Source organism: Mugil cephalus, chromosome 17 (assembly GCF_022458985.1).
Source record: "Mugil cephalus isolate CIBA_MC_2020 chromosome 17, CIBA_Mcephalus_1.1, whole genome shotgun sequence".
Lineage (NCBI taxonomy): Eukaryota > Metazoa > Chordata > Actinopteri > Mugiliformes > Mugilidae > Mugil > Mugil cephalus.
The window spans coordinates 13806539-13830123 of record NC_061786.1 but is presented as its reverse complement, the minus strand read 5'-3'; the positions used below and the strand labels follow the sequence as shown (position 1 = coordinate 13830123).

General features: G+C 42.5%; 1 protein-coding gene across 6 annotated transcripts in view; it reads left to right on the top strand.

The window, feature by feature from the left end:
* qkia (QKI, KH domain containing, RNA binding a) overlaps positions 1-23585 on the top strand; it is a 71063-nt gene that overhangs the window by 25472 nt on the left and 22006 nt on the right. For all 6 annotated transcript variants that reach the window (XM_047610831.1, XM_047610834.1, XM_047610835.1 and 3 more), the window contains exons 3-4: positions 8239-8355; positions 15604-15747. In XM_047610831.1, coding sequence (XP_047466787.1) covers positions 8239-8355; positions 15604-15747 — 261 coding nt within the window. The remainder of the gene's footprint in view (positions 1-8238; positions 8356-15603; positions 15748-23585) is intronic.

The window sequence follows — 23585 nt, the reverse complement described above, 5'->3', positions numbered from 1 at the left end:
CACACACCAACATGTACATAAAGATGTACATGCACATGCAGAAACACAGTGACACAAAGACTCCCCATCAACAGTTGTTCACACTATTTCTAGAGATTTACTAAAATATTTGTGAATGCTGCAAGTATAGTAAAGTCATTGTTTCCTTCTGCGAATGAATCTGTATTTGAACAACTCATAAAATGTTACTGTGTGTTCAGCTGACTTCTTAGAAATTGAGCTTGTCACGCTGTAGGAATTTTCTTCTAAACACGGAGGGAGAGACGGTATTTCTAGATCACGTTTCTATTTTCAAGCAGGATAAAGAGTAGAAGCGTTTGGTAGTGGGGTAAAATAATAGGGGAATGTAGTGTAGGAGGGGAAGAAAAATGTCACTTCCTATCCTCATCTGGCCACTGCTAGAGTAGAGGAAACTGTAATGAAGATTATTAGACTGGGGAATATTATCCCCTTCACACATTTCCATCTGATTTCCCTGATACCCCCCTGTTGAAAATGTGTGTGTGTGTGTGTGTGTGTGTGTGTGTGTGTGTGTGTGTGTGTGTCTTACTGACTGAAATCTAGCTTCTCCAAAGAAAACAGGGAATGATGATCCTTGTGTGTCTTTTTTTGTGTTCTTGGCATTCCCTCACCGGCTGTGGAAGATTTGTCATCGTTAGTACTAGTCCCCCATCCTTGGAACACTCACCTACTTCCCGTCCTCCCAGTTTTATTTAAAAACGCAACTCCCGACTTTTCCTTACCCTATCCTCAGGCTGAGGTGATGCTCACTCAGTGGGGCTTTCTCTGTCAGATCACCTACGTGTCCCCTGTTCGGGTTTCACAAGTAGATAATTAGATTGTCCTGGTGCCTGGATGCAGTGCGGCATGTCAATTCTACCAAAATAACTTGTCTTGCCAGCACGCTCCTACTCTAATTCCCTTAAGTGTGTCCCTATTCTGGCCCGTGTGTTCTAGCCTGTGTGCCCCACATCTGTCTACCAATGTGTTTGTGTGTATGCCTGTGTCTCCATCACTCCCTGTGCCTGTGTGTCTGCCTACCCGCCCCCTCACTGTTCTTCAAAGTCAGCCATTTCCTGATGTCGTCAGCGGTGCAGAACACTGTGAAGCGTCACCGTGGTGACTGCATCTTGACTGACAGCTGAGTCGCAGGCTATCTGATAACTTCAACCTTCAATTAAATGCTATCTGTGGCTTCGCTTCCCTCCCGAGCACACACTCACACACACATTGATAGGCAGCTGACTGACAGCTCAGCATGTCATTTCCGTTGACCTTCAGGCATCTGATAGGATGTGTGACATGTCTTTTAAGAGTGTCTCTGTCTCCACTTTATTCCCTATGTATTTGTATTTGCCAACTGTTAAAAGCCCAGGTGTGTTGTGGGCAGGTCACTTGGTTGTGAAAAATGCTTAGGGTAGAAAACACTCACATGCACACATGGAAGCCGCCTCTACTGTGCTGACACTGTGAAACGGGACCCTCAGTTAGACGTAAGCTGTTGAGCAAGTGGTAAACAGGACTGTCAGAACTCCCCTGAATACATCCGAAGGAACGATCACTTACAATATATAGATAGCACTGTAAAAACAACAGTGCAAATGCAGCTCTGCTGCTGCTGTTTCAGTGGCTTTAGTGTTTGTCGGGTATACAAGGGCTTTTCAAGACAGGTTTAGGTTGTTTACTACACTAATGACATCCCTCACCCAAATCTCCCACACCCACTGCTCCCTCTTGCACTCGTCATCTCAAAGAAACTAATGTTTGGGCCTCCTGCATGTATTCATGTTTTAGTTATTAACCTTTGTTTTGAAGGCAAATCACTTCAATCGGACACAGCGTTTATCAATATTGTCTGTGTGCACTTTGTTGATGGGGGCAGCACATTAGATTCCTTTGTTGTTGTTCATCACTGTGTTACAGCTAGAATGAACTTTTCCTTGTCTCAAAGACTTTTTACTTTAAAGGATGCCTGTCTTAAGTGGAATAAAACAAAAAGGATATTATTGGATCAGAGAGTGAAACACAGTTCCAAAGTTCACACGTAGGATAAAGTATGGATGTGTAAGCTACTAGTGCTGAACTGATACTAAGTATTTGCCTTATTTAATGAGAATTTGTTCAAGTCACATCACAATAAATGAAGAATTAATATTTGTATCCGTTCAGTGAATCGTTAAATATTTCGTCATGATATAGCGCTCTACATTTCCTTGAGTGTTTGTGTGTTATAAAGAGGGTTGAACATTTTGCTTCATTGCATCGTGCTGCTTCGCTGCAAGACGTATAGTTTTGAGAATACAAAAAAAGAGGCTCTTGTGGTTTGAACAGACAGAATGTCCTGGCCCTCTCTGTTTCACTGCGGTAAAATTGCCCAGCCAAACCAGCCAGCTCCCTGCACAGGGAAAGTCATTAAGCTCACTCCCATGGGGGTGTCATCACTTATCATGCCAGCTCCTGATATCCTCCTGACCCCCTTAAGTCATTACCAGTTCTGGAAATGTACCGGCCCACACCTCACCTCACCTCGCTGATAGAGAAGCAGAGTGGAGGATTTTGATAACTGTAGCTAGCCAGCCATGCATGATGACAATAATTTGATGAACGGATGGTTTTCTAGTTAGCTCTTTGATAAGGAGGTAATTACAATGATAATTTAAACAGAGAGAACTCTATTTGTTGTAGTCGGTTAATATGACGGAGGGCAACAGTGTAATGTGTGAGATTTGTTTCTATGGCTGCACTAATAGCAGCTTACGTATCGCCAGTCCGTGTCTGTATACTGTAAGTGGATGGTGGATGGTGGCTGGTGCTGCCTCGGCCCGTCTGTCTGTGCATCATTAAGCTGAGAGGCATAGAGGTGAAAAGAGAGAATGAAGGACAAAGGAAGCACGTTGACCACACAGGAATCAAAGGCAGCACAGGAGAGGTGTAGTGTCGGCTTTTGTCTGTCTGCGTGCGCTTCCTAGGCCCCACTCCTGCACTGTAGGTATAACCTGAAGCACTCGGTAAAAGCTATCCCATTTGGTTTTTAAAAAACTGTGACAGAGACAAAAGTAGGACATTTTACAGCTAAGCAATAAATCCAACTATCAAAAATGATGCACTGATCCACTATACATCTGTGTCGGTACTGACCTTTTTGCAAGTGAACACTTTCCTGGAGGAATTGGAAATTTATTGCAAATAGTTCAGCAACGAGGCCCTCGCTCTGAGAGCTAATGCCGTGGCATAAACAATTGAGCTATGTCATACTGAATGCAGAAAGAAAACGTAAACATAAGCTAGCAGGGTCGACAGCACTAAAAGTTTGAAGCCACAACAAAAAGTGGTTAGTTGAAAAACTGTCATAAAGGCTGCTTTTGATACTTATGGAGACACTATATGAATATTACCTGCTTGCCAGTCGGAAGATGAATGAGCCAAAAATGATGAAGCATGAGGGAAGTGGCTGCTGGATAATCAGCTGATGCAAGTATGATTTTCTACTTTTCCTGAATTGCTCAACTCTTTATTGGGTAATGGTGAGATGTGACCGTTTCCCCTGATTGAGAAGTTTCGGGACACGGCTAACATTATTCCACAGCTTTCTCCGCTTTGTCAAAGGGCAGCCTTGACAAGTTGTGATTAACTAACATTCAAATGAACACGGGGGGAGAGACTGAGTGTTATTTGGCATGCTCCTGCTCATTTTGTCTTTCAAGTACCTATTTGTTTAAATCACGCCAATTTCTCTAACATCTTTCCAAACTTCCAACATCAATCTTGAAGTTTTCCATCTCTTCCTCTTCACTTCTCTGTATTTCCACCTTGTCTGCAACCCCAAAATAAACCCAAACAGAATTATCAAAGGAGGTATGGATTAGGCACTAAATGCTGGGTGTGCTGAATGGAGAGCTTTGAAGTCTGTAGGGCTTTGAGGCGAAAATGTCACCGCCGGAATCTAAGTCTAATTTCCCCTCCTTCATCACCACAGCTTCACGTCCTCTGTCCCTCCTGCAGATCAAGTATACAAGCCGCTGTGGGTTATACACCCTCTCTGCGCCTCATCTGATTTCCTCCCATGTTGTCCTTTTGACTGTGTGGAAAAAGTCTGTGTGTTGGTCGTTGGGGTCAGTCCATAAAACGTAAATGCGATGGATTAATTGAATGATGAAACCTTTCCATCCTAAGATGAATGAAGAGTGACTAAGACGGGGAGCTTGTGTGGAGTCGAAGTGAAGCATTGATATTTTTTTTTTCTTTTTTGCTGTGAGACATCCAAGCTCTACAGGATGATGACAGATAAGCAAATGTAGGACTAGCAAGCTCCTGTGTACTAAAACAAAGGGGAAAAGGAAGCCTACGCAGTTTCCAGCAGCTAAGTATGGATACAGAAAGGAAGAGGTGTGGAAAAGGAAGGAAGGCATTTAGTCAAAAACTCCGCTGTAAATACTTTAAGAACTGTAACTTCAGTGAAACGGAACAGAATGCATCTTAAATAGGAAGAAATGGGATTTTTGCTGTAATAAATGGTTAGTGTGATTGCCTCACAATGACACTTTCTACCATTAAGGGAGGGTTAGTGGGGGAAAAATGTGGAGAGATTGTGAAACAGGTGCGCGATGATGGTGCCTCGCGTAACCAGATTCCACCTTGCTTTGATACATTGCACTGAATGAACTATTCCTCATTTCCATAAGCCCAGCGAGGCTGGTTAATAAGTGATTGGTATTCTCCTCCTGGCCTGGCCCTGCTCTTCGATAAGCCTTCCACGCACACAGCCAGAGCCCTCAGCATGATCTCATTTCCTGTCTCCCCACCACCACAAACAAACGTCGTCAAAGGCACAATTGTTCTGCTTCTGTGAGCATTGTCGGTGGAACTGCTGTTGTTTCTCAGTTGTACACAAAAAAAAAAAAAAACACAAACCAGAAAGCACACGCGCACAAACCCATGCGACAATCAGCTCTGGGTGCCGAGGGTGTCTGCAGGAGTTCACTCCATATATTGTCTATCACACACGTACGCGCTCCCTCACAAACACACAGTGGCAGAGACGTAGATGCTCACAACATAACCCGCCTGTGGAGTAGCGATAACTGGGGCTAAACAAAGACCCTTTAATGTCAGTGTAAGCCCTTGTCCTAGAGGGGGTTTTGTGTGTATCCAAGTGTGTGTGTCTGTCGGTATTTCTGTATTTTAATACATACTAAATATTTGTATTCATGTGTTTGTTGGGAAAACTTTGTGAATGCTCAGATTAAATGAAAGTGAAATAGAAGAGCGAAAAGAAAACTTTGTCCAACAAAGGCCTCAGTGTCCCTGGAAAGTGCTGCTGGAAATAAGCGGAGACAATAAAAGAGTACTCAGTTGTTTTATTTAACCGCACAATGACCGTTAAATATTGATTATAATCATTATAATTAGAATTAATTGTTAAGACTAGTTAGATTTTAATGAGTTTCTCCGTCATTAGGGTCTGCTTCGTGGAATGCTAAAGGTTTCAAGGCTTTGGAGGTCCAGCCAAAAGTCATGGCCAGTTTCCAGTTATTACATTTTTTAAAGACCTCGGTGTGCAAGGGGAGTAAGTGCAGTGCACCACGAATATAGATGAAACCTAGCTTTTTTTAGTAGGTGTGGAGGAGGATAGATAGTTTAGAAAGAGCGGGTGAAGAGCAGTTAGCGTGTTTGGCAGCGAGGGCATGGTATCCATCCTACTCCTCTGGCTGCACTGAGTGGAGTTCCTGGCAGACTCGATGGCACTGTGCTCTTCTGATAACTCGCCCGCTTGGCTGTCCATTGTCTCCACATTCCAGTGGCTTAAAATGGAGGTTGCGATTTTAACATTGTATCAACGCCCATGAGAAGATTGTGAAACCCTTAGTGCATAGCAGCAAACCGGGGAGCAAATTGAGCCATCCACACCACAGTTAAAACGAGTAGCTTTGTTTTATAGACTGTATTCAATTTACTTCGTATTTGTTCACACATTTGTCACACTTCAGATTGCCAGACTGTGGCGAGACGCTTAATGCAGAGGCGCAGACTTTTGTGTGATGTTTGTGAGCTGGTCCAGACATGCCTCTGTCATGTGTGCAACCACTGTCCTCTCTGACAGAGTGGACTGGTCTAATCTATGAGAATGTGGTGGCCCTTCTTACTGATAATAGCTCTCCAAATACTGGGAAAAGCAAGATGTTTGTCTCTTCTCCCCTTTGTTCTTGTGGCAGCAGACATCCCTCTGATCTCTTGCCTTTATATTTTTTTGTCTGCGTTTCTCAGTCGGGCCATTGCTGTCTGTCATGTGTTGACACATTCACGTCCACGGTGAACACATTTTACTGTCAGAGAGTGACTGGTATTGGTAGCAGTCAGAGAAGGGCAGAGAATAAAATGTTAAATGCCCCTTCTTTGACATTTCAGGATCTCTCAACTAGCCTCTACCTCAGTTTTTGAATCACATACTTTTTCCTTGTTCACTATTCTGTTTGATATTTGGAGCTGGATTTGTAATTCATCTACTGTATGTATTTAATATATTCATGAAGTGTAAATCTGATGGGATTTGAACTGATGGAATTTTGTAGCCTGTTAGGCTGGTAGGAACTTTCTCATGTCGTATCGGCACAGAGAATGTTTTAACCTTGTATGTGACCATTTTTTTGTGTGTGAGCCTGTTAATGATACATATTTCACTGCAGCTGCTCACAGAGTAGGCTGTATAACAACACCCTGGATGTAGTATGTGCACCTTCCTTTTAAAAGGTTTTAACGCCATGTTTGTGAGTGCCACAGTACCGACATAACGCTCAGAGCTGGGGGTTCACCCTTGTCTGAGGAAGATACTATGATGCAGAGAGACGGCTCTCTCTCTTCCGTGGTCCTCAAGGCTCTGCGTATGTGCGCACGCCTAAGTCGGAAGTAGGCCACCATGCTTTGTTGGTGGCTGACCTTCAAGGACAGGTGTCCTTACATCCTTCAGTTGGCACACACTCTCCAAAATTTAGCCCCTGCGCCAGTTTCCGTGATAAGAGTTAAGCAAACAGACAGTTGCCTTGTGACGGAGAAACACATGCTTAAAGCCTTTGTAGCTGCATGCCGTGATCAACTCGAGGGACTCCAGGGTATCAGGAGCTACAGGGTGTGTATTTCCTGTTAGGGACAGGCTCGGGATGCGGACCAGCCCACCGAGACGGACGGAGCAAACAACAGCCCGGAGTTTTCAAGTGACCTCACTGGTGTTGTTTACGTTGTTTAGGGGAAATACACCAGCATTAAATTTGTAATCCCTCTGTAATTAAATGTGACTTCTCCGATGGCCTTTTGGATTTTGCAGAGGCATTGGTGCGGTGGTGTGCGTAAGCAGATGTGACTGCATTTAAGAATTTAAGGCAGCAATGTCACTGCTCATTACTAGGGCCCAAGAGACGAATAGTTTATGCTTCTGATTGTCAAGGAAAACTTTCTGTTATGCTACTAAGCATTTGAATAGCTCAGGTTTGGAAAGTTTGCTTCGGTAAAAAAAAAAATAAATTCCATATTGATAATGTCAGAGGTCTCTTACTTTTACCAACCACTACATTGTTTGTTTAGCTGTGTTCCTCCTTAACTTTTGTTTTTATTTATTATTTGAACACTTATTATCCTTATTCTGCTTGAAACTTGTTTCATGTGGAGAGGATTACGTTGGGAAATGCGTTTCAGTTTTGGTACAAAGCCCCAGAGCCACTCACTGTGAAAGGTGTTCTCGATAAGAAAATTGTTTCAACCTCACAACTCACCTTTTCCTTAACAACGTCTCCACCACATTGTTTCATTCCTTCCTTTGTTTCAATCCTTACAGTCCCACCCAAACTTAATTCCCTGTGGTTAATATAGCACTTATGTAGTTTGAGAGTGTTGGTAACTAGTTGGGGGTGATACAGTATAGACAGGCCAACCCCACTGTGATTGGTGACTGTGCTGTCACCATGGTGAGAAATAAACAACTGCAGCTATTTTAGAAATGTTAAATTTGTGGAAACAGCTGTAGAGCAGAGAGCAGGTCAGGTGGGCACCAATTATTTTGTCCCAAAAAGGCACACAAGGTTGAATCGGTATGCATGTGTGCGTCTGTATGGATACGTATACACTGCCTAATAATCCTGGCTCCATTGTAGTCAGATTTTATACTTTCACATCTTGGAAATGTAAATGTCAGAATCTTTCTCGGATTTTATTCACCCAAGATTTGTTCCTCTCTCTTTGTGTCTGCAGTATAACTTTGTGGGGAGAATCCTTGGTCCACGGGGACTCACAGCCAAACAGTTGGAAGCGGAGACGGGATGCAAAATTATGGTGCGAGGCAAGAGCTCCATGAGAGACAAGAAGAAGGTAAGCTCATCAGCGTGGCAGCGTGCCCAGCAAGTTTCATGTATTTCATGCACTGATAACGATGTTGCTCAATAGATTCCACTTACAAAAAAAAAGTCCAAAAAAATTGCAAAACTATTGCAACACTACAGCTCAATTCTTTTTTATCTTCTGTCTTGAAATCTTACACAATATTGTGAAATTTACTGGGACAGTGGTCACACAAAAAAACTGCCCTCTAGCCCTGTAGAAACACAAGGGAGACACACACTCAATTGATGCCTGGTGACTGCATTCTGACATTCGATAGTGCTGTTTGCCAGAAGCTGTGCAGTGGAAAGTGCAGAAGGCAGTAGTAAAGCAGACGGCCAAGGCCAGGGGCAGCCTCTATTTCTGGACCCGAGCTGAGGCTGAGACATAAAAGGCTAATGCTGTGTGTCTAAATATCCTGAAACCTAAGAGGGGGAGCTTACACAAAAATATTTGTGCATAGTTTACCTGCAAATTGTCAGGTAACATTTAAGAAATGCACTATATGCTTTGACCTTAACCAGCCGAGCGAGAACATTTGAAACGGACTCTGGAAAAATAATGTTAATGAAGTCTGAATACGTTTGGCTGTCCTGCATTGCTCCGCCATTGGGTTATCTTGGAATAGTTTTCCCGTAAAGCTCTCTCCTGGCATGTTTCAGCGTACACTTTGAATGTTGACACGCCTTACTATGAGAAATCTCATAATTGGAAAATAAATTGCACACGGAAGCTGCAGGAACTTCTGCGCAAGCCCTTAAGATAGGTTTCAAGTGTGTCAGATCAGATTTGGAGATCTACTTTGAAGTTGGTGTGAGCACAACTTGACAGGTCTCAAAAATGGTGGTATTTCGAGCATCTGTGCATGACCTCAGACCCTGCTGTACGGCTTCTCGGGGCTGTTTTCTCTTTGTTGTTTCCTGCAGTGAGTAACAACCTTTTAGATTAATATTTTTTTAAAATAGTTTTTCCCTTTTTCCTCTATATCTCCCAGTTGCTCAGATTTGCCAGGCAGTGCTGCTATATTACAGTGCATTTACATAAATCACTGTAGTTCGTCCCTCTTGGTGTGACAGTTACTTTTTCTGCACACATTCTCACACATCGAGTTCACTGTGCATCGTAAAAACCAGACAGCATCCTACACACATTTTTAGCTGAGTCATAATCTTGGAGGCTAGCTGGGCTAGTGTTTTCATCCCTCTGTCTTTTTATGGTTCCTCCATTCGTATTTTAATTTCTATCGCTTCTTCTCATTTCCCTTGGAGTGTGTTCATTATCTCGGAACAAGATGAAGACACTCTGCTATGGTTCTTTCTTTGGAATTAGATCCAGAAGTAGTTAAATGGGACTGAGCACGCTCATGCGTGTACAAACCCACACTCACTTCAGAAGTTCGCCTTGGCTCATTACATGAATCTATGATTACCTCCATAATCTCTTACTATCTTAAAACTTAATGGCGTGTGCCAGTTTGTTTTTCTGCGTTGTGTTGCGACGGGACCTGTGAAAAGCCCTGCTCAATTACTACCCTAACAAAGGCCCAACATGGTTAAATATTTACACAAAAATACAGACAAGAAGGATCATTTCTTTACTTACTGTTTTGATATTAATTGAAATTGGGGAATAACACAATATTTGAAATATTTCATAGATTATTGTACCTTCTCTAGTGGTTTTGTGTATCATTAAATGTGAGATTTAAATGATCCAGAACGGTTTTTATTCGGCGCGCGCTCATATTATTGAATCAGTTTTCTTCCTTTAGAAATATGTTTTCCTCACATACACACATTGTGTGGTTGGGGAAACAATAATGGGTAAATACTCAGTGGTCTGATTTTTATATGCATAAATCAGTAGAATCGCTTGCCGTTTGCTTGCTGCCTCCCTTTTGGATATCCCGAGCGTGTCATAGCTACGGCTCAGCCACAAACAAAGCCACAGCAGTAGCCTCCAGTCACTGCATCGTCAACCTCAGAATTTTCAGCTTGATGCCCTGTGGCAGCAGAGGATGCCACGGCAGCAGCTTAGCCAGTGTGTTTATTCAGGATCCATTAGCGGCAGCGTTTTTATGCTCTCAATAATTCAGCTGGTTACTCCCTCCTGGGCCGCACTGCCTGACGGGGAGTCGGCTCACTGGAGCTACGCAGTGGGAGAGAGTCGAGCGCAGGCGGAGGGAGAGAGAGAAGTGAGGAAAATAAAGAACAATGGGGAGGGCAGAAAAGCTGATCAAGGAGAAAATAAGGAAGAAAGAAGCAGGTGACAAGAAAAATTTCCTGCCCTCTGATCACACAACACCAGATGCTTATAATTAGGGATTTCCTTGTCATTTTTTTGCTCCCAATCCCAGTTAAATTATTTTAATATTGTATATCCACCAATACTAGGACTTAATCGCTTGTGAGATTTGTGTAATTTTTCGACACAATGCGTTCCACATTGCACAATGCGGCATGCTCTTGATCTACATGGCATATTCATTTGATTGTTTCCTATAATATTTTGTGAGTACATTACTATTACTGCTGTCATTTATTTCTTCCCAGAGTGCAGTTAAAAGGCTGTTGTCGCTGAATACTTTGATTTTCTCTCCTTTTAATCTCTGCTTCGTTAGCTATGTATTTATTCATGTACTGCTGTGGTTGAAAACTATGCGTGCATGTCAATGTAACAAAGAAAAAACATATTTTTATGCATCTTGGTCACTATCGTGCTGATGGATGTCTCGTAGTTAGACAATAGTTTGTCAGTTTGCCAACAAACAGATGTCTTTAGTCTGTGTTCAAATGATTAGGTATTAACTTGTTGTTTTGCGGTTTATGGAGTGGTCAGCTCAAATGAGAGGAGTCAGAGAGACCAGTGCAAGATAATAACCTGTGTACAGACTGCACTTGGCACTCAGATCAAACAAAGCCAAAAGGCTGCCATCTGTGAGAGTGACTGAAGTATAGTATAAAAAACAATTCCCAAGAATATTGTTGTGTATTCTCCGAATAGAAGCTTTCAGACATCTCTTTTGTTGACATACAATTCGATACCTCTTGTGATCATTGTCATGACCGTTAAAAGGACTCCTTCTGGAGCCATATTCTATTAAAACCTTCATCTAATGTGGCGGCTCTGCTTTTCACTCCTACGCTTATGCTTAATGCAAAACAATAGCGAGAACGACCGCAGTTAAATTACAGGTGTGTTGTATCGACTCCCGAACAAGTGGAAATGGGATTTCCCTTCCCTTCTGCTCAAACAATTCCCTAATTCTATTTTGGCTACACAGTGAGATTATGCCTGGCACCAGAAGCAGCTTTTTTATTTACAGCCACGCTAAATGTCCTTCCAGACTTGCGCTTTGAGAAGTCTACAGTGTCAAAAGAATTTGCTTTGCATTGCTTTTTTTTGCTGATTGCCCCAAGACGTAATAGCTAAAACTGTGGTATCAGCATGGTCGTTGGCAGAACAGAGTAACCCTCTCATTTGAACCATCTACTCCCGCCAGCCAATATACGGTGTCACAGCACTGCTTAGGAACTAGAAAGTGACATTGGTGGTCAATATGCTGAATTTGATTAGCCTGTTGGTGCTGCAATAAGCCCACTCCTATTGTTTAAATTTTAAGATGAATTTTTATTCCTCAACTTTGGACCATGTGCATCTGAATCTTATTAAGATTTAAAGGCTAGGTGTTACTCTTAGTGTCAACAAATGGCTTTGAATTACATTTAATGCTTCAGGACACATACTTGGCATAAAGCACATGGTGCTATAGGGGTCATTGATGGTATAATTTATATAAAATCTTATGTTGAGACAGGTTACTGTATCTTTTACCACACAAGGCTGTGTGACATGTTCAGCACTGCTTTCTGTCACCTACAATCTGATCGTTTTTGGCCTTTTAGTTTCAGAAATGTATTTATAAAAAGAAATGTAACTTAATACAATCATCAGACTACTGATACGTTTAGCTTTTATTTTCCAACTCAGAGTAAATTTTGTTCTGTTTTATAGTAAACATTTAATTTAGTTTTTCTTTTCAGTCAATCTTTCTACTCCTACAGGCTCACTTGTCCTCTCCTGTCCTTCCAGCACCTGTTTGGTTTGCTGCCACAGAGCCCCCAGTTGCATTGACCTTAGTTGGGAAATCCTGTCGGATCAAAGCTAGTGGGGACTCTTCAGAGTGGGAGAGGCAGAGTTGAAACGGTTCAGTTTTATTTACGGCTCTTGAAGTGCAACATTAGCAGGACAGAATTTTGCACTCCATAGTCCAAAATTTTGTCGAGGCAGCATGGTGGTATATTAAGTTGGACTCTCCCTTAGCCACAACACGGAAGATTGAGAGCTTTGTCTCTACAAATGTGCACCCTGTTACAAGCCCTTCTTGTACCAGGGTGAACAAAAGAGAGGGTAGCACCGATTGAACCGTGGCCGGTCTTTTATTTGGATAATCTTTTGAGGGCAGCTTAAGACAGAGAGAGGGGGCAATCAGCACACATGTACGGTGCTATTTTTTTCCAAACATTTCTGCTCGTGTCAACCATGTTGTGAGGATGGAGGCCTTAAGGTTTTTTAGGCTCAAGCTGAAGGGTGCGAAATCCAGCAGGCAAACAGGTGCTGCACAGACGATGGAAGTCAGGCGACATAACTGACAAGCACTCTTTCCCCCTGATCCTATTCTTAGATGTTCTTTCTAGAACCAGTGTCCGTGCTATTTATTCATGCTACATATTTTACCAAAACAGATAGCCCTCTGGTATGTGGTTATTGCCATGGCATTTGATGTTGGCCGTCTTGGACATTGTCTTCAAAGGCCGGCCCAGTATTCCTTTTAGCTCTCGCTTTACCTCCCCTCTCTTTTCTCACCCTGCCTCCCCCCAGCCTTCCTCCTGTTTGTCATGCTGTCACATTCTCTCAGAGGGCACACAGTGACCTTGTTCACAGGCAGCCATGCTGGTGCGAGGTGTGTGGGTGTGTGTGCACTTTTCCCAGATCTGTTTGTCTAATCAGTCTGTGCTGGCATGCACGCACGCACGCACACACACACACACATATAGGGCTGACTAATTTTTTGATCTAACTTGAGCAGCAATCTGCCACGTATGTGTACATTTATATATCTGCCATGTGTTTCCACACGGTTCCCTATATACAGAGGCAGTCCTTGTCGCCCGTAAGTCTTACCCCATCTAGAAAATGCTGAGTCACCTCGCAGGCCTCTAATAGGCCCTAAGCATGCCCCTCACCGCCCCACACACTCACCCACATGTGGAAAAGGGGAAAACGAGAGTGGAATATTGAACTTTCTTCCGTCTGTGTGTGTGTATGTTGTAAAGAGCAGTGCCATGGCAACAGCTCTGTGTGGAGTATTAAAGCAGGTGGGTGGCACTCAGCTCAGGCTCTATGCTGTGTGTGTGTGTGTGTGCGTGCATGCTCCCTCTCCCTCTGTGGTGCCCGTTGAGTGTCTTGAAATCATGTCAGGTGGACCTCCTGCAGAGCACCGCAATGCATTGTTTGTAATTAGACACCCTCGCAGTAACCAGCAACTCACAAATGAGGAGCAATCTGAAGTTGAGGTGGTTTTGTACGGGTGAAAGTAAACGACACAGCGCTCATCTGCAGTCTGTGTAAACCTGCACAAACAGCAGGAGGGGATGCAGTTGACTACTTGAGACTCTGACCTCATTTGGGAAAAGACCTCACAACCCTTAATTCTGAAGTACCTTTTTAGTTGAATTCGTTATCATCCTGTGTTTTCTTTGGAAAGAAAGCCTGCCTTTTTTGATGTTTTAATGTGGTGTCACACATCAGAGACACAGAGGTTGTCATTTTCAGACAACCTAGACCTCAACCCCTCACCTCAGCAGGAAGTAGTCAGCTTTCAAACTGCCGGCTTTTATGGTTGTACAGTGACATGTGATACAACCTCAGAAGCTTTTTAGAGCGCTCTCGGTCTCGACAGTCTCACTGCGTTTACTGTCAGTGGGGTAACAAGAAGGAGGAGGAGAAGAGGGGCCATGCTAAGTTGAGAAGCATTTTAAAAAAAAAAAAAAAGTTTTCAAGTGTGTGGTTACTCCATATTTGTTGTTACATCTATTTGACTTCTTTCCAAAGGCGTTTCATTGGGTTTTTTGTGGAGTTGACTGTAATCATAGTGCATTTCTACAAACTTCAACCTTCCCAGTTCAAAGTTTGAAACCGGTTCCTATTTAATTTTGTTTTATAGGCTAACGAGCAGTGATGGTTTTGAATCCAGCTTCTAGTTCTCTAATTTAGGATTTGGTGTTGCCTTTTACAACTTCCTCAGAGGGCTACTGTTGCCTGAACAGTATTGTCCACATAAACAAGTCAGAGATGGAGACACACGACCCAAAAGCATGTACATGGATCAGCCACAACATTAAAACCACTGACAGGTGAAGTTAATAACATTGACCTACACAGTGTTCTGCAGGGAAACTTTTGGACCTGGCATTCATGTTGATATTACTTGGACATGTACCAGAACTAGACCAGAACTAGACCCACCCCATGGCAATGAGACTACTTTGCTCCGACACATGGGCTTTCACAAAAATGGTTTAGGGAAAACTCAAAAAAACATGAAAAACAGCACAAGGCGTTGACCTGCCTTCCAAATTCGCTAGATCCCAAACTGATCAAGTATCTGTTGGATGGACTAGAACAAGCCTGATCCACAGAGGCCCCTCCCCTCAACCCATAGGACCAAAGGCCACACTAACAACATTGTGTTGCCAGACACAACAGGACACCCTCAGAAGACCCATGTCCATTCTCTCGTGAGTTACAATGGAGACTTATACCATATTAGGAAGGTGGTCATAATATTATGCCTGGTCGGTGTATAATCACATTCATTCCTACTAGTTAACTTGGTGTGATTTAAAAATCCCCATCCATCTCTCTCTCTGATCCCAGCATCCATCCATCTTTTATTGATATTAATTGCTGCAGGGCTTGCTGTCATCTTTGTCTCTGTGAAGCAAAGGGTCTATTAAAGAAGGGTGTCCTTTCAAAGTTAAAACTAAATAGCTGACAGAAGGGCCGGTGCTGTCATCCTGCTTCTCTTCCAGGGCCCTGTCGTCCTCTGTGTAATGCCTGCCTCCCGCCTCTTCACGACTACTGATACACTTTGCTTTGCTCAACTGGCGCTCTTACACACTCACACTGCCACATTCGCTCACCGTCTCTCTTGCCTTTTTGTATTTGTCTGTCCAGGAGGAGCAGAACAGAGGGAAGCCAAACTGGGAACACCTAAATGAAGACCTTCATGTGCTGATCACAGTGGAGGATACACAGGCCAGAGCAGAGATCAAGATGCGAAGAGCGGTGGAGGAGGTCAAGAAACTCCTTGTACCTGCTGTAAGTACACATTACACACAACCTCATGTACTGTAAATATACAATGCATACAGCGGTGGCAGCATATGGCCTGATAACGTATTTAATGTTCTACACAAGTGTCATTATTTGAGTTCCCCTGCAAGAGGACACTTTGATTTAATAGTGCTAAGACAAGCTTGTCCGTGCTTCCCTATCTTAGTCAAATCAACAGGATCATGGGGCTACACATGGCAAACCTCCCCTACCCCACTGTCAGCATCCTGTTTACTCCCATATATAGACCAGGGGAACAGGTTGCCTTTACCTCCAGTGGAGTGGAAAAACTAAGCTAGCTGCACACGCCTCCTGTGACTGCCTCGTTTCATCTCCGCTTCCCCTCTGCCTAGACTTCCCCCTCCACTGTGCCACTGGTGATGACTGCTGGTAGTTTTTGGCATACAATGGGCCATTTTTACTTTTAACTGTAGAGACCAGGTGGACAGGACAGCTGAGGCCCCCGCTTTGCCACCAGGTGGCAATGCGCGGGGCTTGGTGGTCTGCGGAAACGGGGTCAACCAGTGCCAGGTGTGCAAGGGTAAACGAAGTACGCGGTGTCACTTAAGTTGCATTAAGCTGCTTTTTCTTCATACACTTTATCCCGTTAATGCAAAATTATTTTTACACGCATGGTTCAGATTTAGATTCTTTCACACAGGGAGAAGCAAATACAGCAAGGACGTTGTTTGCCCCAGATACACCTGCTAGATGGTTCATTAGGTGCGCTAGTGAATATGAATGTATTCTCCACTAAGTCTACCTTCATGACTGTTAAAGGTTACATTTGAAACGGTGTAAGAAAGATAGTAATTCAACCCTTTTTGTTATTTAGCCTAGCTCACTGACCAAAATGTGGTTGCCTCGATAATGAAAACACAGTGGAACCTCTGAAAAGGACACATCTGATCACATGAAAATAAGGATTCACAACATACTGGTATTTGATAGATAATTAGCATCAGCAATCATTCGTCTCCTGTTTGCCTTGTATCATATTTCTTTAATCGGTCTGTCGTAGCCCTGAGGGCGTAACCCTGTTTGAGGGTGTTACAATTACTTTAATGCGTGTCCACTTGTTTCAGGACAGCTTTATTCAGCTGTCATTTCTTTAGGCACTCGTTCTGTCCCTGAGTGCAGGGGTGTTGCAGACACACAGAGGATGTCGACACACTTATTATACTGTCTGTATATACATGCATATAAACTTGAAGATGAAGCTATGTCTGGAAGCGACAGTGTTCTAAACACTCATGCGAAATGAATCACCGCACATGTGTTGACACATATATAACAAAACCCCTTTTAAGTCGATGACAGCTCTCTGCAGCTAAAATGCATCTGAATGGGGTGCTTCAAAAATAGCTTCCCCACTTCTCTGGAAAAAAAAAAAAAAATAGTGCATTTTGCGGCCTGACAAGTGCATTAAAGATGGTCTGGTGATTCGGTACCTGAACCGTTGAGTGGGTTAAAGAGAAGCTCTTTTATTCCTCAGGTACAAGGAAACAGCTTCTTGCTTTTAGACATTAATGAAATACTGCTGGTAAAGTTTCACTTTACCCTTATTTTAAATAACATTACTTTTACAGATAATTAATGACCAAAGGCCATTTTTTCTTAAGGGATGGCGTCTTTGTTCATTTGAAAAGAGCCTTCCATTAGACGAGACTATTAAATTTACATCATAAATGCTCTGTTTCTCGAGGAATATTACAGTATATGCCTTCTTATTTTGTAATATACTAATATACACAGAACACACTTCTGCTTAGCTTATATATCCCAAATATTAAAGCTTATCACCCTAAGGTAAACTTTCAGTTAATATTTGCCTTTGACAATATTTGTTTCCCTTTTATGAGAGAACTACGTTTAATTAGTTTGCATTTTTGTTGTAGATATGAACTTGCTTACATTAGGACTCTGTCGTCACCATATTGATGTCTCACTCACTTGGATTAGGATGAACCTAAATGTCAGTAGAATTCATTTCAGGATAAGCGTCTAGAAGTCCTCTAAGCTATTTTGGTGTATCAACTACCCATGAACCCTTAGGGCATGTATTTCCTTGTGTCTCTGCATGCATACATGTCGTGAGTGGGTGTAGGACTGGCTGGCAGTAATGCCCTTTATCATGCTAAACTAAATTGGATTAAAGCATGGACGTGCCGAGTACACACTGTTCTAATGAAGGGCATCTTCTCCACGTTTGGCAGCGTAAAATTGCCTTTATTACATCGAACAGGAAACAAAATGAGGTCGTGCTTTTTATTCCCTTTTCAAAGAAAAGAGGCTTTACTTGTCATTGAAGTGGGCCCAGCTGCACAAATAAAACAAAGGAGGAGGATGCAGTGATAACCAATGGGTTGTTTGCAAACTAAATCCTAAATTGGAGTTAAATGTTTTTTTAATGATAGTTTGGCTTTGAAATAATCCCAAAATTGACTGATTTGGGATTAGTAGCCAGGATGTCTGGCATGGAAAACCTTATACATAATCAGCTAACCTCACCCTGTCAGGCTCTGTTGTGTTTATTCATATGGTTTGAAAATTGCATTGTGTATTTAATATTGTTTAGCAGAAATATTTTCTTTCCGTTATTAAGCTTGCAGCTGAATTTTGTGATAAAAGATGCACTTTTTTAAATTTATTTATTATATTTGACAGTGTAACTTGCAAACTATGCAAACCCATATGAGGGTGTAGATGTTGTGAACACATTTTGTCCATCAGGTGGTTCAAACGACTTTTACAGTGTCCCGTCAGTGGCTGCTTCTTACCTAGATTTTGATGGGGATTGTAATAAGGTGTAATAATGTATAAGGTGCACACTTATTCCTCTCTGCCCCTGGTATCGCTCCTTTGCTCCCGAGTCCTGTGAACTCTTAAACTCTGCATGAACTGGGAGCAGGGGAGCATTGGTGAGATGAGAGAGACAGAAGGAAGTGGGAGAGAGCAAGAGATGGGTGGGAGAGCTTGATTGAGCTACTCTTTCAAGTGTGGATTTACTCTGCTGATCCTGCCCTAGTACACACACACGAGCACACAGACTCTCTCTTATACACACACACACACAGATATCCATACCCAGAAAAACCTTCCATGTGCATGCTCATACACACTGATTAAAATTCTCCATTCATCCCTTGAGTCCTTCGTTAAGGCCCTCAAACGGAGCCGGCAGCACAGCCCCAGTGCACTTTAGGTAACCTCCTCTCAGATACTTGCAGAGTGCTGTGCATAAACCCTGAATGGCCCATTTCACTTCCCCTTCCTGTCAACGACCGGAAGGAAACAATGATTGGCCTCTAGGCAGGCATTGTCCTGTGACTGACGGAAGGCCGTGCCCAGCTGTGGGAGAGGCAGAAAACCTGCCTTGTGTATCTGCCAAGATCACAGAGAAAGACGTTGCCATCACAAATAGGAACCAGCTCTCAGTTGACTTGTGTAAATAGACTCCTGCTTAAGTCCAAATCCACTCTCAATTACTTCCATATGTTATTAATGATCTTCTGCTGATTTGTACCCATGTCAAACAAAGCCTGGATGGCAAACACAAAAATTCCTCTGCTGTGTAATAAGTCTTGGCTTGACAACCGCACACAAAGGGTTGCATTTATCCACATGTCAGTGTATAAAGCCAAACATGACCTCGGTAATAGCTGAAAGTTTTAACCATGCTGCGTGATAGAGGAGGAAGAAAAAGGGAGTGTCATTTACATAAAGTTGTTAGGTATTTTTTGTGTTTTTCTGCATCTTATTTCTGTATGGATACACACATTCTTGTGTGTGTGATTGGCAGGTGGATACACTGGATAGTTTTATGAATATAAAAATTGTCATTGCACCCCTCGGGGCTTATGGAAAAATGACAGACAGGCAGATGATTGGACAAGGGCATCAGTGACCACACAAAGGACTTGTCCTTGAGTAACCCTGAGGACTTTAGCCTAAAGACAAAGAAGGAGTGGTAAAAATATCTTTGGGATAGCATTTTTGCTTTTGTTTGTTTGCTTATTTTTGCCAATATTTTATTAATAATTCTAGTGCAATAAATTCACATTACTTTATTTTCTGCTATAATTTCACTGATCTTAAAAATTACATATTTATAGTTGACCTCACACTGGTCATATTTCCATCTGATTAAGTGCAGTGACCAAGGCACTCCCAGTGCATTATTAGAAGTAGCTGGTTAGCTCTGAATCTCTTAACACTTACACACACATATGGAGCCATCTAAGAGCTGGAGCGGGTTGGTTTGAAAAGAGAACAGCACACAAAGAAAGAGCTGGTGGGCGAAGGGGCACTTAGGCCTTGAAGAATCAAGTGCACGTCTCCCTGAATGAAACTGTCATTGCCGAGAACAAAGTGAGCACGGTAGCAGCCCAAGCAGACAGTGGCCTCGAGCACTGCTCTCCATTTGTGGAGTGGTAGGAACCCAGTCCTTTCTCCTGACTCAAGCTTACTGTTCTCTCTTGTGCTCCATCTCCCTTAATATCTCTTTTATTTATTGCCCTTTATTGAAGTTCTAAGTTTAATAGTTTCTCACTATCTAGTTCAAGTACACACAATTGAAATCATGCCACATTTGTTTTATTCCCACCTTCATAAGTGCCTTTACAGTGGATTTCAAAGTTAAAACTCTCCATCAGTTGCCATGTTTTGGATCGCTAGTCTCACTGTATGCCAAGACTAAGTTTATCTTTTTGGCAAACTAGCATGGCCCATTTTTTTTGTTCCCGTCTCTTGCTATCCAGAGTCTTCTGTGTCTCCTTTCTCTTTTCTCCTCTGCTGTGGGCCACCTTTGAGAAAGAACATACAGTAGATGCTGTTTTTTTTTTTGTGAAAGGCAGACAGATGGCCCTTAATGGATGCCAAGCTTGGCTATCGGTGGGGTGTTGTGTCTGTACTCACCAGTATGCATCCGGCTTGGCAGAGTGTACAATGGCAGCACCATCAGAATCGCTCGGTCTGGAAAGGCACAGACACACAGAGAGAAGATGATGCAGAACAACCAGAGTTAGATTTAAACAGTGCAAGTCTGTTCTAGGCAGCCGTGTACTGACTTTGCAATCAATAAACTCCTCTTTTTGTTTTTTCTTCCCTTTCTCTTTCTAGTTCTCACTCTCTCCTTTCTCGCTCTTTGTCAGCAGTGTATGACAAATGAGTACAAAACACCATCTGGCTGCATCCATCCATGTGTGCCTCTCCAATTAATGATGTTTATTTTCTGTTAGGCCTACCTATCACTACCATTCTCCTCTTATTTACTCTTAATCTACTTCCCCTCCTCACATCCTCAGTCATGCATGATATTCAGGAGCTGTTGTTCACATTTCTCACTGAGCTTGGCTTGGGTGACGCATGCCCCTAACTGTGCTCATAATTTCCAAACAAAAAAAAAACTCTGCAACAGTTGTTACATAATAAACGTAAATCTGCAACCTTTTAACGAGACTATGTGGGAGGTTGTTTATATTTGCTTCATGAAAGTGAGCAGAGGTCTAATTAAAACTGTGTTTCTGTCATCCCCAGACATCTCATCTTATCTTATTTTTCACCTTGAACTAAAACAGACAAAAGACAACCATGTCACAATAAACAACAATCTTATTTATTTTTTCCTTATAGTGTTTGACCACATATAAATGTAAAGTCAGTGTCGTCTTTTTTCTGCCAGCCAGCTGAAGTAGGTTTCATAGACCTTGCAGGCTGTTGGCTGTTGGTTGTATGTAGTGATTTTAGTCAACTTGGCAGCACCTCTTTCCCCGTAGGCTGTTATTAGCTTCATCAGACTAATGAAGGAGCTGGATTGGATCATATTAACCTCCTGATCTCCACCTCCCTGGACACCACAGTAGCAACAGGCTGGACTGCACTGTTCACTGCTCCCGTTATATATGTATGTGTATGTGTGTGTGTGTGTGTGTGTGTATTTGAGACAAAGAGAGACAAAGAGTGTGGAGCCCATCCCACCTGCACGTAGACGCCACATCTCCCACATGAATGTTAATCATCTTTTTAATTGGCTTCCTTGACTTTATGACCTCTTTGTGAGACGGCAAGGCTGTATCTCCTCCTTCCTTTCTTTGCCTGTTTGCGTGTGTGTTTGTAATCTCTTCAGCTTCTATTCCGTCTCGTTAGATGCACTGCGCCCTCTGACATCCACGTCCTTTTGTCCTCCACGTTCATCATTATCCGTCTTCAGTCCTCGCATTCTTTACTCATTTATCCCACCGTTTGGTTGGGTGCTTCAACTAATACAGGGTTTAGAGACGGGTACCTCCCAGACACTTATTGATACCTTGTAACCAGTGGAGCAGTAGAGAGCAAACACTAAAAGTGACGGACAAATCACCTCTGATTAATGATTGAGATGTGATAAGAGGATAATTGGAGCTGACCACTTAAACCGTTTTACTGTTGTCTGACTCTCATGCCAATAATGATCCCTACTTCATGTTATTTGATTAGTCTGTGAGAAGTGACCATGATCAGCCATGTCAAGTGAAGCAGTATTTATTCAGGCATGCAGGCTACTAACCACTACTACTCCTAACCGCCTTTTATTTTCCTTTTTAGGTGTAGATGAATAATTGGCAAGCTTTGTTCCAACAGCCCCTCTTTAACTCCGCTCCAGACACCAAGACAACAATAAAATGCCTAATTCCTCCGTCTTAAATTTTGGCTCTAACTTCAGACATCTGAAAGCAGACTCAGACTAGACCTTCACTAGTATCCCAGTACACCAGTGCAAAAACGGCCACGCTTATTGCAATTGGACCAAATTTTCAAGGTGCACACATTCCTCCAGTCCAAGCTTTTTTTTTTTATTCTTTTTTTTTTTTTTTTATTGCTGCGGTACATTTGGTAACCGGTAACCAGCGAACTTCTGGCTTATGTGCCGAGTTCCTCCCGTCAGCTCAAACAAGGCAGGAGGCACTTGGCCTGCTCTTGCCCCGGGGAGAAGCTCCCCCGCCACCCCTTCCCCTCGACTTCTCCATCTGCACATCCCTCCTCATTTCCAGCTCTACGTCTCTCCTGGAGGGCAGACAGGTGGTTCTGGCCCTAAAGAAACCGTGATCCCGTTGGGAACAACCTGCCTAATTCTGGCCACCTTCCCTGGCCTTGTACTCTTCCTTTTTAATTTACTGACACTCCATTTCAAGCAGGTTCAGTATGAAGAGACTTGGCCACTCTAACCTATACTTAAGTCTTAAAAAATGTACTAATTTGACAGTGTTAGTGATATAATTTTACACAGCATGGTTAAGACACACAAGAAAACATAAAATTGCACTAACAGCAAGTCAGTGTGAACTTCAGTTTTGCTCTAGTGTGCATTTAGGTATTTCTCTGAAAGCACCAAGACCTCAAAGAGAAATAACTTATTATGAGAATTATTTATATTATGAGGCAGTAAATTGATTTCCTCTGCTAGAAACACTACAAAGAACCCCACAGAAATAATTTGTGGGTATTAATGTGGATATTCCTTATTTTAATGAACTGACAAAATATAAATACTGGATGCGACCACAATAAACTGCGTAACTACAGATGCAATCATATGCAGTGTCAGGCCAAAAACAATAAATAATAACTATCTTCTCTTTATAAGCAGTACCAAACCATGAAGGAGAAAATCTGTTTGCACTTATACTTATTGAGAAAGCTGTTGATAGATATATAGAATATACATTGTAGAATAAAAGACATATTTATTCATTTATTGTGAGATTGGTCTTAATTGTTTATTTTCCGAGTTTGAGCTAATAGAAGACCTTAGCTCCTTGGTCACAGTTTTTCAAAATTCTTGT